General features: G+C 37.6%; 1 protein-coding gene across 5 annotated transcripts in view; it reads right to left on the bottom strand.

The window, feature by feature from the left end:
- KYAT3 (kynurenine aminotransferase 3) overlaps window positions 1–15,556 on the bottom strand; it is a 66,623-nt gene that overhangs the window by 25,585 nt on the left and 25,482 nt on the right. For 4 of the 5 annotated variants that reach the window (XM_026497657.4, XM_026497658.4, XM_044383671.3 and 1 more), the window contains exons 4-8: window positions 14,974–15,118; window positions 9,782–9,931; window positions 6,285–6,371; window positions 5,392–5,517; window positions 5,172–5,292 (exon numbers count right to left, since the gene is read on the bottom strand). In XM_026497657.4, the coding sequence (XP_026353442.1) occupies window positions 5,172–5,292; window positions 5,392–5,517; window positions 6,285–6,371; window positions 9,782–9,931; window positions 14,974–15,118 (629 nt within the window). The remainder of the gene's footprint in view (window positions 1–5,171; window positions 5,293–5,391; window positions 5,518–6,284; window positions 6,372–9,781; window positions 9,932–14,973; window positions 15,119–15,556) is intronic. The other variant, XM_057310502.1, reaches the window with a different exon arrangement.

Genomic DNA, 15,556 nt, shown 5'->3' with positions numbered 1-15,556 from the left:
TGTTAGGGGTAGCTTTCTGCAGCCAGTAATGCTTGAGCTGAGACTTGGAGACCACATAGGACTTGGCCAGTCAGAGAAGGGGAAGAAAGGTATTTGGGGCGAAGGGAATGCAGGTAACAAAGTCATAGAGGTATAGAATGTAAAAACTTGTGAATTTTGCTGGACATTGGTAAACCATTCCCTTGTGAATCTTCCAAGAATGTTACCTACACCGCTCTTTGGATTCCTCAAGTAATTTAGTCGTGAAGTTCTTTACATGCAATCCCATGAGTTTTTCACTTGTTTTGTAGAGGCACAATAGATACTCTTCTATTGTTTTAAGTGTTGGTATACACAAAGAGAAAACAAAGCCATTTCTGTGGGTTCTAAGCTACTGTTTCCTTAATCTTCCCATACGCAAGTAAAGTAGCTAGCAAAATTTCCAAAATGGATTCATACATAATCTTAGTCCATTGTGAAACACCAGGCAATATTTGTAAAGGTAGGAAAACTATATAAACCAGAAAAGCTATAAGTGTATTCTCTGTGGAGTATAACAAAAACCAAAAAGATAAATGAAGAAAATATCTAGAGGGTCCATTCAAAGAAAGAATATTCTAACATTTGATATAAATATATCATATCCTTTCAAATTGAGACATTTCTAGTCTGCCAAAATAATACATGACACATGTCCCATTTTCCTATTTGACCAGAGAAAATCTAAACTATGTATAATGCAGAGTATCAACTCCTTTAATAATATAGTCTGGTGGCTCAGTCAGTTAAGCATCCAACTCTTGATTTTGGCTCAGGTCATGATCTCAGGGTGGTGAGATGGAGTCCTGCATTGGGTTCCATGCTGGGTGTGGAGCCTGCTTAAGATTCTCTCCCTCTCCCTCTACCCCCCGCCCCATGCACACGTGCACACATATTCTCTTTCAATAAATAAATAAATAAAGTAATACATATCCCAAACCAAGAAGGTCAAGTAGTAAGAACAATACTTAGAAAGAAATTCTTTGAAAATAAGAATCACCCAGAGAAATGAATACAATCTCAACATGTTTTCATAAGTTATATACAAAGGGAATCAAAACTATTCACATGTCAAATGTAGGGTTTTTTTTTTTCCAGAAAATATCAATGTAATACTTATAGGTATAATATTTTTTAAAAAGAGCTAAGTAATTTGATGACTATTTTAGCCATTTAAAAGTGGATGTCTTTTTTTCCGGCAGTAAACTAATCAGCTGAATAACTTACAAGGAATTTTATACTAGTTATCTAAATACTGAAAGATTTATGTATCAATATCAATGTAATAATATATCTTTTTTCTAGAAACAGGTTTCTTTTATTGACTGAAATGTCATTTTACAGAAACCTGGAGACATTTGAATCAAGAATCCGACCCAAGAACAAATTCTACAACTTCAGTAAAAAGGGCCCTAAGGAATTTTAAAACATCTGGTTGCACATGTCGTCTCATCTCAGAGCCACAGAACTTAATGTAAACAGATAGAACAGAAGACTACAGCACTGTGTGTGAATCTACAGGAAAAAATAAAAAAAGTCTTTGTCGGTCTGATTATTTAAAAAAAACAGTACCTAGGGTGCCTGGCTGGCTCAGTTGGTAAAGCATGCAAGTCTTGATGTTGGAGTTGTGAGTTCAAGCTCCATGATGGGTGTAGAGATTATTTAATAACAAAAACAAAACCAAAAAAACCTAGGGGCATCTAGCCAGCTCAGTCAGAAAAGCACGCAACTCTTGGTCCTAGGGTTGTGAGTTCAAGCTTCACCATGGATGAGGTGTAGAGATTACTTAAATGAATAAATAAATAAAAACTAAAAACAACAGCAACAACAAACAACAAACTCCGATGTCTAGTGTTGTTGAGTCAAACTTGCATTTATATCTGAAAGGAAACTGGTCTTTGCACTTCTCATCTATGACCCACGATCCTTCAGTCAGCCATAGCAGCTACATGAGTTATTCACGGGTGGCTTAGGCTTCAGTGGAAGGCAGATAAAGATGAGAGACATGAGGAAGAGTGCTACCCCAGGGAACATGGTCTCAGTGAAAGCATGAGGGTGATGCTAATTCATGATGAATGACTAGAAAGCCTATTGTATTATAGTAAAGAACTACTATCACACTCTGCAAATTGATGAAATAGCCATTTCGCATCTTTTGTGTAAAAAAGGGCACTGTATTTGAAGAACAGCTAAGTTTTCATGGAACCAAACTGCACTCTGTAAATAATGAAACAGTCAATTCATTTTTTTTCTTGTTTATGGGCTGTTATAATAACTAAAAAATCTGAGTTAAAAATATATGTCTTGATATCTTCAGCAAGTAATATCTGCTACATTTTTACTATGAAGGGCTTATCATATAACATGAGGTTTAAACAATATAATAAAGGTTCAAACAATAAATCTCAACATCATTTAAAGTTATCTATCGGAAAAATATTGCTAAACAGTTAAGTAAAACTCTATAAAGATTTAATGCATTATTGCATAGACAGAATTATATTCATTAGAAAGATGCCTCTTCCTCTCTCTGCTTAATTATTAAAAATAACAAAAAATAATTATTTGTCCATATTGATCCGATTTTCGACTGGAAATAGTTCAAATGACCTGAAACAGAGATCATACACAAGAAGGGTGAAGATGAACCCTAATGCAATTTTGACATGTAACAGCATTTTGGTGTGTCAAGGCACCACTGCGCCTTGCAAATCTCTGGCTGTCTTCTCCATTTCTCCCTGAGAACATTCTCTTCCATGAGTTCCACCTTCAGCAAAATTTTGATGACTGCCAAAACTGTGCCCTCATAATTTGATCCTGACTATCAGGCCTATAATTCCACTTGTCTCCAGACATTTTCTCCTCTATGTCTCACAGACACTGAAACTTAAGAAGACTAAAGCATGAGAGGCAGGACTATTCCCTACTCCCCACAGATCTGCTCCCTTTCAGCATATCTCCACCTCTGCTTAAGGGCCTCATCACTGCTGAGGGGGCCGGGCCAGAGATCTCAGAAGCATACTTGCTTGCTCCCTTCCCATCTTCAAATGCCATACTCCCCGCCCCCCCACACATAGTTTTGACTTCTAAATAGCCCACATGTGTCAACTCTATTGCTAGCCTATCTGACTCACTTTGGATCCTCACCTATAGCTGGTTCTTAGCTTTATAAAACAAATCCAGTCATGTAACCGATTCCCTTGCCATGGCACACGTCTTGCAGTAGTTCTCAAAGTATGCTCATTGGAACTTCGGCGATCAAATTAATGTGTAGAATTTTTTTTAAAAATCAATTTTAAGTTTTCTTCCATGAAATGTTCTTAAACACTTAAAATAAGTACTACTGTTTATCTACAGTGTATGCTACCAATGGTGAAACAAATGAACACTTAGTAAGTGAACACTAATGGCAAAATAAAAAAAAACTCTGATGTGTATTTCAATGGTTCTTTGTTACGAATATGCACAGAACTGTGATTTTTATATTGATTCCTTTTTTTTAAAGATTTATTTCCTTATTTGAGAGAGAGAGAGAGAGAGAGTGTGTGTGTGTGTGCACACACGTGCACGCACGAGAGGGGGGTGGGGAGGGGCAGAGGGAGACACTCTTTAAGCAGACTTCCCACTGAGCATGGAGCCCCATGCAGGGCTTGATCTCACAACCCTGAGATCATGACCTGAGCCAAAACCAAGAATTGGATGCTCAACCCATCTGACCCACCCAGGCGCCCCTAATGACTTCTTCTAATTGTTAAACTTCTGCTAGGAAAACTGTTTCTTGTTTCAGGATGGAAGGCAATGTATCCCTATTTCTTGATGTGAACTTTGTGGCTTTGAGGTGTTCTATACTAAGGTTTTGAGTTTCAGACCCACTGACCTCCTCAGCAAGTTTAAATTCTGTTCTCATATTCAAGGCTGTCAGAATTACCCTCCTTTTCCATTATCATCTGTGCTGGTTATATCCTTATAAACCACTTGCCCTAATCTTAAGTATGTCTTGATCTGTTATGCCTCCTTGCCTCAGTCCATATTAGTTTATCTGGTATGAATTTTCTTTCTACCTCTCTGCTTAGCAAATTCCATCTTTTGCCCACTCCTCTGTTGATCCCCTCAAGCAGTTGCTTTGTCCTCTGTATTTTTACAATTTATAATGTACCATAGGGATAATTACGATATATACAACTATTTATATGTAAGTGCACTAATTTTTTATTTATTGATTTCTGCCACAGTGATTTTAGTTTTCCTTCCCTTATCCTTTTCATACTTTCTATTCATTTACTCATCAATTATGTTCTGATCATCTAACATGTGTAAGATCCTATCCTGAAAACTGGGGATTCAGAAGACATTAAAACAAACAAAAATCCCTATGTTTTAGCAGGTTAGAAGTAAACAATCTAGGTCTGGATATTTATTATAAAGGAAAAAAAAAAAAAGAACAGTAAAAAAAAAAAAAAAAAGCAAAGCAAACGCTGGAAGGAAAACTTGTAACTATCTTAAATGTGGCCAAAAAAATTGGTATTTGAATAGAGCCCTGGGGGAGGTGAGAGCCTGAGCCATGTGGCGCTCTAGGGGGAGAAGTGTTTCCAGGCATTGGAAAGGCAAGTGCAAAGACCCAAAGTCTGCAGCACAGCATATAATCTTATAGCTGATATCAGTTTGAATAACTCCAGAAGACACCGAGGCACTTGTGAGATGGCACGGTAGTAATGAAGAAATCCCAGGCAAAGGTCAAGCAGCAATAGCTTACTGGCCCTGCAATTTTCTCCTATTGACTTGGCATTTTGGCAACTTGCTCAGCACAAACAGTCCAGCTTGGGAACAAGTAAGCTCCCTGTATCTTATGTACCAAGTAATAGATGGATTCTTGAAAAAAAGCCAAGGATATAAGGAAAAGTATGACTTCTCTGGTTTCATAGCTTTATAGTATGATCCAAAAATCTCTTCCCCTTCGTTTGTACTGCCTGTCCTTCAATCTGTTTATTATTTCACTCAAGCATCATTTATTCAAATCCCATTTAGGTGCTCATCCCGATAGATACCCATTGCAAGGACTATTTTAAAGCTGTTCTGGGATCCTTTCCAATCACTTGTTCCACACGTGTCCAAACACATTTAGATTTGTGACTCTATGTAATAATAATCAGTACCTATTTTTAAATGCTTATTTCCAGTATATACAAGCCATTCATAAACCTCATCACTGATGCAGAGTGTGTCATTTTTGATGCAAAGGTCAGCAATTACTTGGAGTTCCTCTTTGGTATATACCTATATGTATTAAAGAAAACAAAAGAGGAGAGCCAATTATGATTCAACATGTGAGAAAATGATAGGTCAGAAGACAGTATAAAGAGATCAAAGACTCACCTTGCCAATGGGGTTATGTGGAGTATTCAGTATAATAGCTTTGGTTTTAGAATTAAATTTACTTGCCAGTTCTTGAGGATCCAATGTCCAGTCAGAACTAGACCATCTTTTCCCATCAACAGGTTTCTAAGTATGAAGAATCAAAATGTGATTTAATTCAATTAATTCATGTTTGCTACCTTACAAATAAATAACCTAACTGGGAAAAAAAATTAGAGAAAGGTAAGGCGAAGGTAACTGAATAAATGACTAACAAAGAAAATAAACAGAAATCACCAAGCTTTAAGAGCCCAGAGGACCTGAGTTTCATGCTCACACCTATTAAATGGGAAAATAAACTCTTGTCAACATAAACAGCTGTTAAAGTGTCAAAGGAGCCAGCTATAACTATGGTTAACATGTCTGGTACTTTAAAGCTAATATAAGATTCTGTGATTCACCTTAGTGTATTACTTATTTTAGTAAGATTTTTAAAAAGACAATGGTAGCGCACTGATTAAATTCCTAAAAATAAAAGCAAAATTTAAAAAATCACTTCATTCAGAATTCAACAAGCATTTATGGAGCAGCCAGCATACACCCTACACTGTTAGTCACTGGGGAGCAGTGCTAGGAAAGTGAGTTAGTGGTGGTGCTCACGTTGGTGGGGGAGACACAGAACTGCAGAAGATACCGTGACATATAATGTGAATGCTGATACAACAGAGACACATGGCAAACACAGGATAAAGTAATAAAAGTTGCCCTCTTGAAGAAGTTGATGACCTTTAACCATAGTAGAGATACACAGTGAATCCCAAAATGTAATCAAAGTAGAAACTTCACCAGGGACAAAGCAATTATGTGTATTTTCAAAACATCTTAAAGCATGTGAACGGTGCTGGCAAACTTACAGATCTCAGGGGAATAAAAACAGGTGTTGCTCCAGCCATTCTCACCATGGGCTCATAGCAGTCATAGAAAGGCATTATTATTATGACCTAAAATAAGACCAAATAAGAATGTAACATACCAATTATTCATGCATTTAAAAAATACTGTGTAACTACTATGTGTAAGGCACTATACTACATGCTGAGATGCAGCAGTGAAAAAGCTGGCCTTCCCTTCTGTCATGGAGCTAACAGCCACGTGGCAAAGACCCTAGAGATATGCTTGTCCAGGAGTCCTTGGTCTCTTAATGAGATCTACAGAAGGGCTTGCAGTGAGGATTCTTGAAATTATATGCAAAGCTTTACGTATGCCTAGGTAGATTTTTTGGAGGAAGAGGCCCTAGCTCTCATCACATCCTCAAAGGAATGTTCCAGCCAAAACATTGAGAATTTCTTTAAATTTTGAATTATAGAATAAAATATCAAAGAGGGTCAGAAGCCAAAACTATAAGGAAAGATAACACAGCAATGCTCTCCATTATGGGGTACTACTTTACAAGTATTATCCTGAGAGTAAAGATGTTTCTCTCTGCTCAAAAGCACTCCAAAACAAAGACTGAATGCAGGGAGCTTAGTTAAGAGCCCATTGTTATTGTCTGATACCCACAATTTCCCTCCGGGTGACTTATATTTAGATTCAGTCTTTTTTCCTTGCCCCTTGAGATCTATTTCTTGTTCTTTGGCCCCTGTGTGCTCTCGCTCAGTCACCTGTGGGCTGGCTTTTAGGTCAGCCAGTGGGCCAATCCAACCTGTCCAGTTGGTATTCCACCCACAAACCACCAGCCTATATCTAGCCTCCTTTTTACTTTTCTATAACAAAGTTTGAACATATAACTTATACCCATCATTTACATTCAATTTTTCTTTCTTTCTTTCTTTCTTTCTTTCTTTCTTTCTTTCTTTCTTTCTTTCTTTTCTTTCTTTTCTTTCTTTCTTTCTTTTTTGAGAGAGAGCACAAAAGTGCAGGAGGGGGAGAGGAAGAGGGAGAGAAGACTCTTAAGCAGGCTCCACACCCAGCCTGACATGGAGCTCAATCTTACAACCCTGAGATCATGACCTGAGCTGAAATCAAGAGTCAGACACTTACCTGACTGAGCCACCCAGGCACCCCTAGGTTTCTCTGTTTTTAAATAGCTGAATAAATTTACATGATGGCTATCGCTAGATTAAAGGGTACAAACATTTTTATGGCACCTTATACATACAGCTGAATTGCTTTAGAAAAATTGGGTAACTATTTATAATTTCACAAGTCAACACTAAGTTGTCTCACTTAACTTTTGTGTTCAATTATGGGTATCTAATTGTTGTTCTAAATTTGCACTTTATACTGTGATTTCTGCATATTACTGTGTATACCGTGTATTTACTGTGTATTTCTTATGATGTGAAATACCTGGTCAAAGGGCCTTACGTTCTAAAGCCCCTGTTTGTGCTAACCATTCAATTCACACTGAGCACCTACTATATACAGTTCACTATGTTAGGTGTCAGCTATTGTGAAGGGCAAAGAAATCAATCTTTGTTCATTCCCTTTGGGAAGGGATCTTTTTCTCAAGTGGACTGTAAGTTCCTAATTAGTCTGAAATTCTCAGGGACCAAGATGACCTATCTTTGAAGCCTGGTGAGAAACACAGTGCCTGATTTGAAGTGAGAGCTGAATAATGGAAAATAAACTGGGGAGGCAGAGAGGTAAAGCTGAAACAATATACTTGACACTCTTTGCTGTAATTTCTTCATTTTTATGATGGAAATAATTCCCCTCTCTTTCTGAAGAGTATTTATTGAGTATTCAGTATTTTAGGGATTGGCAGTACCGCAATAAACTGGTTCTCCTGGAACTTACATTCTACTGAGAGAGATAATAAACAAGAAAACACAGAAATAAGTTATAGATAATTTCAGATAGTAATAATGCTATAAAGGAAATAAAACAGGTCAATGTGATAGAAAGTGACATGTGTGTGGTTTCAAGATATCAGATACAGCGATCAGGGAAGAAAGAATAAAGAAAAGAAGGTCAAGGGCTGAGCCTTGGGATGCTCGAGCAGATGCAAGAGGAAGCAACGAAGGATTAACAACATCAGAGACTGAGATAAAACGTTCAACTAGTTTACAGATAAAGGAGATTATGTATATGAAAGGTACCTGTATTTCCTTAAGTAGCTATTGTCTGGCATCGCAGAGGGCATTAGAGATGTAAAAGAATAGCATAATACAAAGTAACAGCAGTATCTTTTATAGAAGAGGTACAGGGAAAGTGCCATGAGAGTTCAAAGAAAGGAATTAACAACATAGATCAGGGCAAATATTCATTCTTCAGACTCGGCTTAAGCAATGCCTCTCTGGAGTCTTCCAGGCCTCCCTTAGCAGAGCCGCCCCACCGTAACTTACACGTTCTCCGCTACTGACTGTCACACGCATTCCAATTCACCAGTTTGCGAGTATCTCCTCTACCACACAGAAAACTCCTTGCACACAGAAACTGTCTTTTAAAAATCTCCTAGTATAGGAGATCCTCAGTGATTTCTGAATTAATGAAGAGGTCAGGAAATACTGAAGCAGGGGTATTGGAATGATGATGGGGATGTATGGGCAGAGTTGACCGAGTTTGGGGCCATGTGAGTCACAGAATTAGAGCAGAGATCACTCATCCTTCTTGTTACACATGGTGCTGCTAACAAGGCTGGGCACAAAAATACACTGACCAAATACTTGCTGAGTTCAGATAAGGGTAATTTTAGTCGTGCAAATGAAAGATTCATTATCCCCATCACTGCTAGCCCTTCCACTTACTCTTATCTAAACAGGCTGTAAAAATGAGTCACATGCAACAAAATAGATGAATCTCACAGACATAACAATAAATGAAAGAAGCCATTCAAGAGTACATACTGTGTGATTCCATATATGTCAGGTTAAAGAGCAGGTAAAATGAGCCTATGGTGATAGAAGACAGAAGAGTAGCTACCTCTGGAAGAATATAAACTAGGCAGGGGCAAAAGGGAGCCTTCTGGGTGCTGGAAATGTACTAGATCTTCATCTAGTGGTTACGGAGGTACATATACACAGACATATAAATATATACATGCAAACAATTTATCAAGCCGTATGCTTAAGATTTGTGAATTTTACTCATGTGTACTATACTTCAAAAATAATTAAAAATAGAATGTGAGGGGCGCCTGGGTGGCACAGTTGTTAAGCGTCTGCCTTCGGCTCAGGGCGTGATCCCAGGGTCCTGGGATCGAGTCCCACATCGGGCTCCTCTGCTAGGAGCCTGCTTCTTCCTCTCCCACTCCCCCTGCCTGTGTTCCCTCTCTCACTGGCTGTCTCTCTCTCTGTCAAATAAATAAATAAAATCTTAAAAAAAAAAATAGAACGTGAAATAAATAACTCAAAGGCAGTACAAATGATAATAATTGGTATAAGTAAGATGATACTGTTAATATACTTACTTCATCTCCCTTGTCAATTAATCCTTGAATGGCATTAAAAAGAGATCCATACGCTCCTACTGTCACAAGGATTTCTTTATTTGGATTGATTTGATTTTGATAAAATTTTTCATATAAGCAGGCTAGAGCTTTCACAAGTGATGGATGACCCTGTTGAATAAAAAAACAGGAAAAAAAACCTTGAATTTGATTATGGGATCTACTTCTTGGAGGTACTCTGGATCTAAAATGAAAGAATTTTTAAAATTTGGGTTTTATGTTTATAGTTATCCTAAGAAAATTTATATTTTTGAATGGAAATAACATTTTTTCTCTACTCTCACAGGATTCCTACATGAAGGATCATGAAAACTTGCTAATGACTAAAAAAGACCCTGTTAAAGGATTGGTTTTGGAACTTAAAATTACAACGTATTTGCTTTGATAAAAATTGACTTCAGTACCAAATATATCTTCAACAGCACATTTTTTGACAGAAATCAAATCACATTCAATTACTTTATTTTTGACAGTAATTAAATTATATTGCATAGAGTTGGACTTTTTCCCCAGTTAAAATAAGAAAATCTGCATTGTCTATATATCCCAAATCTATTCTTCCATGTTACTAAAGAGAAGGCTGTTATGCCAACATATTTTGCCCTCTCTGCCCCCAAAGAGATGCACATCAGTGCTCCTGTGAGAGTTCATGTTAGGAGGAAGCAGGACATTCTTCACCACCATGGTAGCCAGGAGGGGAGGGGTCATCCAAGTGAACTACCATGCTCACCAGAGGAATGAAGGGACTGTACATGCACAAAGTCTGAGGCAGGCAGGAAGTCTTGACTCACTCATTCGCTCTTCTCCTACGTTCTCTGCTCTTCCCTCCTTCTCTTTCTTTTCCTTCCCTTTCCCCCTCCTTGTGTTATTTGGTATTGAAGTCAATATTTCTTATTTCTTATTTTTTCCTAGCACGTAGCTCCTCTTTCTGCTTTTGGAGAACCACCTTGATTTCTGTCAGTTGCAAATGAGAGTCCAATTGCAGGGCATGTGCCTTTTTCGCAAAGCACCTTGGGCTCTGGAGGAATAAACTGGATCAGGACACAGGACAAGAGGGAGGCTGGTAGGATATACCCCAGGTTTAGGAAGTAAGATAGCCTTCGGTCATTCTGAGTTATCCATCCCTAGGTCATATGAAAAGGAGGCATTTTTTGTTAAAGATACTTTTGTCTGTCACCTTTGTCAGAATGTCGGCTACTATGCCACAGACCCTCACCCAATCAAAATCAATAGAAACAGAGCTATAGCACATTTTCCATACTTTGAAATTAGGAGATATTATAATATTAGAGAAAGTGAGTATAATTAATAGGGGAGGTGACAGAACACAGCCAGTAAACTAAAAAATAATAGCAAGAGAAAAAGACCACTTAAATTCAACCTCCAAAAAATATACACAATTTGTGAAAAGAGCAAGAGAAGATTGTCACCACTCCCAGAAATCCAAAATTTCCTTTGAATTTCATTTTAATAACAGGTCTAACCAATTCTAGCAAAGGGCGATCTGAAAGCAACCGTAAACATTATACATCTTTCCTCAGAATAATAAGGGTCTGTGTTTTTAAAAATTTTTAATCACAAAAATAATGCACGCTTCATATAATAATTTAAACTAGGCAAAGATGTGTTAAATATAATTATGATCTCTCCTCAACAACACTTCCTTCTCATCCCCCTGAGGTGACCAATGTCATCCAGACCCTGGTGACAGTGCAATACCATCCCTGTGCTTATTCCAATATAAAAACACATATATACATATACTCACATATATTTACAAAAACTGGAAAATATTTAAGAAATAGGCATAGGTTACAGCAAAGGAAATATCAACAAAACTAAAAGGCAACTATGGAATGGGAGAAGATATTTGCAAATGACATATCAGACAATGGGCAGGAATCCAGAATCTATTAAGAACTTATCAAACTCAACACCCAAAAAACAAAAAATCCAGTCGAGAAATGGGCATAAGACGTGAACAGACATTTCTTCAAAGAAGACATACAAATGGCCAACAGACTCATGAAAAAAATGTTCAGTATCACTTATCATCAGGGAAATAAAAATCAAAACCACAATGAGATACCACCTCACACCGGTCAGAACGGCTAAAACTAACAAGTCAGGAAACAACAGATGTTGGCGAAGACGTGGAGAAAGGGGAACCCTCTTACAACTGTTGGTGGGAATGCAAGCTGGCACAGCCACTCTGGAAAACAGAATGGAGGTTCCTCAAAAAGTTAAAAATAGAACTATCTGGGGCACCTGTGTGGCTCAGTTAAACATCTGCCTTCGGCTCAGATCATGATCCCAGGGTCCTGGGATAGAGCCCCGCCTTGGCCTGCTCAGCAGGGAGTCTGCTTCTCTCTGCCCCTCCCCCCTGCTTGTGCACGCACACGCTCTCTCTCTCTCTCATAAATAAATAAATAATCTTTAAGGGGCGCCTGGGTGGCTCAGTCGTTAAGCATCTGCCGTCAGCTCAGGGTGTGATCCCAGGGTTCTGGGATCGAGCCCTGCATTGGGCTCCCTGCTCCGCTGGGAGCCTGCTTCTTCCTCTCCCACTCCCCCTGCTTGTGTTCCCTCTCTTACTGGCTGTCTCTCTCCCTGTCAAATAAATAAATAAAATATTTAAAAATAAATAAATAAATAAACGGAGGGGTGGCTCAGTCAGTTAAGTGCTGCCTTCCGCTCAGGTCATGATCCCAGGCTCCTGGGTTCAAGCCCTGTGACAGGCTCTCTGCTCAGCAGGGAGCCTGCCACTCCCCCTGCTTGTACTCTCTCTGTCAAATAAGTAAATAAAATCTTTATATATATATAAATATATATATTTATTTATATATATTTATATATACTTATTTATATATATTATATATCTAAATATATATTTATTTATATTTATATTTATTTATATTTATTATATATAAATATATTTTTATATATATTTTATATATATTTACATATATAAATATATATACTTATGATATATATATATATACGAACTACCCTATGATCCAGCAATTGCACTACTAGGTATTTATCCAAAAGATACAAAAGTGCTGATTCAAAGGGGCACCTGCACCCCATTGTTTATAGTAGCACACTACAATAGCCAAACTATGGAAAGAGCCCAGATGTTCATTGACAGATGAATGGATAAAGAATATGTGATGCACACACACACGCGCGCACACACACACACACACACACACACACACACACAGAGAAATATTACTTAGCTATCAAAAAGAATGAAATCTTGCCATTTTCAATGACATGGATGGAACTAGAGGCTATGACGCTAAGCGAAATAAGTCAGTCAGAGAAAGACAAATACCATATGATTTCACTCATATGTGGAATTTAAAAAACAAAACAGATGACCACAGGGGAAGGGAAGGAAAAATAAAACAAGATAAAAATAGACAGGGAGGTAAACCATAAGAGACTCTAAACTATAGGGAACAAACTGAGTGTGCTGGAGGAGAGGTGGGTGAGGGGATGGGGTAACTGGGTGATGGGCATTAAGGAGGGCTTGATGTAATGACCACTGGATGTTATATGCAACTGATAAATCACTAAATTCTACCCTGAAACTAATAATACACTATATATTAACTAAATTAATTTAAACAAAAAATTTTTTTAAAAAGAATGGGCACAGGTTATGTTCTAATAAAACTTTATTTACAAAAATCAGGACCGGGTCAGATATGGCTGAAGGCCATAGCTTGCCAAACTCCACTACGGATCAACTCAGGGAGAAGTGACAACAATATTTCGTCCCCCAATCCATGAACATCATATACCACTCCATTTGTATAAGTCTTACTTAATGTCTCTCAGCAAAGTTTTGTAGTTGTCATTGAACAGATCTTGCATATATTTTAAAAATTCAGTTCAAATATTTAACGTTTTGGGATGCTATTGTAAATGGTATTCAAAAAAATTTTTACTTTCCAACTGTTCATTTTTAGTATACGGAAATACAACTGATTTTTATATTTTGGTCTTGTGTTCCCACAACCATGCTCAATTCACTCAGTAAGTTCTGGTAGTTTTTTTGTAGAATCTAGGAATCTTTGTATATCCTAGGTATTTTATCACAGAAGGATAGGGATTGGTAGAGAGGTAGAGAGGAAGAAAGTAATTAGTTGGAAATAGAGGATATTAATTAAGAGGTCAATACTGAGGCTACATGTGTTAATGGGAGAGAAAATATGTATGCCAAGAGAATATTCTCTGGAAACTGATGTAGCCACTGTGGGAGACAGTACAGAGGTTTCTCAAAAAATTAAAAACAGATCTACCATACGATCCAGTAATTCTACTGGATATTTACCCAAAGAATTTGAAAACACTAATTCAAAAAGATATGAGCACCCCATGTTTATAACAGCATTATTTACAATAGCCAGATTATGGAAGCAGCCCAAGTGTCCATCGAGAGATGAATGCGTATAGATGTGGTGTATATATATATACAATGGAATACTATTTGGCCATCAAAAAGAATGAAATCTTGCCATTTGCAAAAACATGGATGGAGCCAGAGTATAATGCTAAGTGAAATAAGTCAGTCAGAGAAAGACAAATAGTATACGATTTCACTCATATGTGGAATCTAAGAAACAAAACAAACAAAGGAAAAAAGAGGGAGAGACAAACCAAAAAACAGACTCTTAACTATATAGAGAACAAATGGATGGTTAGCAGAGGGGAGGTGGGTGGGGGGATGGGTGAAATACGTGAAGGGGATTAAGAGTACACATCGTGGTGAGTACTGAATAATGTATAGAATTACTGAATCACAATATTGTACACCTGAAACTAATATAACACTGTATGTTAACCATACTGAAATTTTTTTTAAAAAGCTGCAAAAAAAAGAGAAGATTCTCCTTCCTTTGTTGCCATCAGACCCTATGCTGGAACAACAGTAAAGGAAAGACCAAGATAGGACTGTGGAGGGTTAGAAGTTGGGGACAGCTCCTTCTAGGACATAAGGGCAAGCAAGGGTGGGGGTTCCTCCAATTATCAGGTTGGGACACCTGGTCCCAGAAAGCCAATTACACAGAAGTGATGGAAGTACATTCCCACACAATACAATATAAAATACAAGTTCAGGCCCCACATGGTCTTCATATACTCACAAAGCCTCGCGTATACTGGTTCAGGCTATCAATTGCTGCAATCTTCGATAACTTCTCCTTTACATATACAGGAGGGGATATATCTGGAAGGCCTTGACCAAGATTCACAACAGAGGGGTCTGCAGCCAACTTTGTAAATTCAACCCTAAAATTTAAAAAATACTAGTAAGTACTATAATTACAAAGTTAGCTTTTTATACCTCATGACCTTAATGTAAAAACCGAAAAACTAGAACCTAGTTTAGTCTTACAAATAAAAGAAAAACAAATTTCCAACAAAAACTTCACCATCTACAAAATGACTTTATCTAATTAAATGACGGCTGAACTAATGAACTTAGAAGTTTCTTACAAATCTCAGTTTCTTGATACCCACAGTGTCATCGTTTATTTTTTTCCCTTCAACCGTACCAGCTACTGCTAAACCATGGGTTACAAGGTAAGCTCTTTGTCCTTCTCTCTGCCTACTCGCAGGCTGAGCACACGTACCGGGTGAATAAATCCGTGTATGGATCCGTAACTTCCTGCCAATTTCACTTAATGAATAAGTTAAAATAAATGCCTTTATTTGAGGACTATAGAT

The sequence above is a fragment of the Ursus arctos genome, unplaced genomic scaffold (genome assembly GCF_023065955.2).
Source record: "Ursus arctos isolate Adak ecotype North America unplaced genomic scaffold, UrsArc2.0 scaffold_12, whole genome shotgun sequence".
Taxonomy (NCBI): domain Eukaryota; kingdom Metazoa; phylum Chordata; class Mammalia; order Carnivora; family Ursidae; genus Ursus; species Ursus arctos.
Note: the sequence above shows the minus strand (reverse complement) of the source record. Positions and strands in the feature narration are given on the sequence as shown.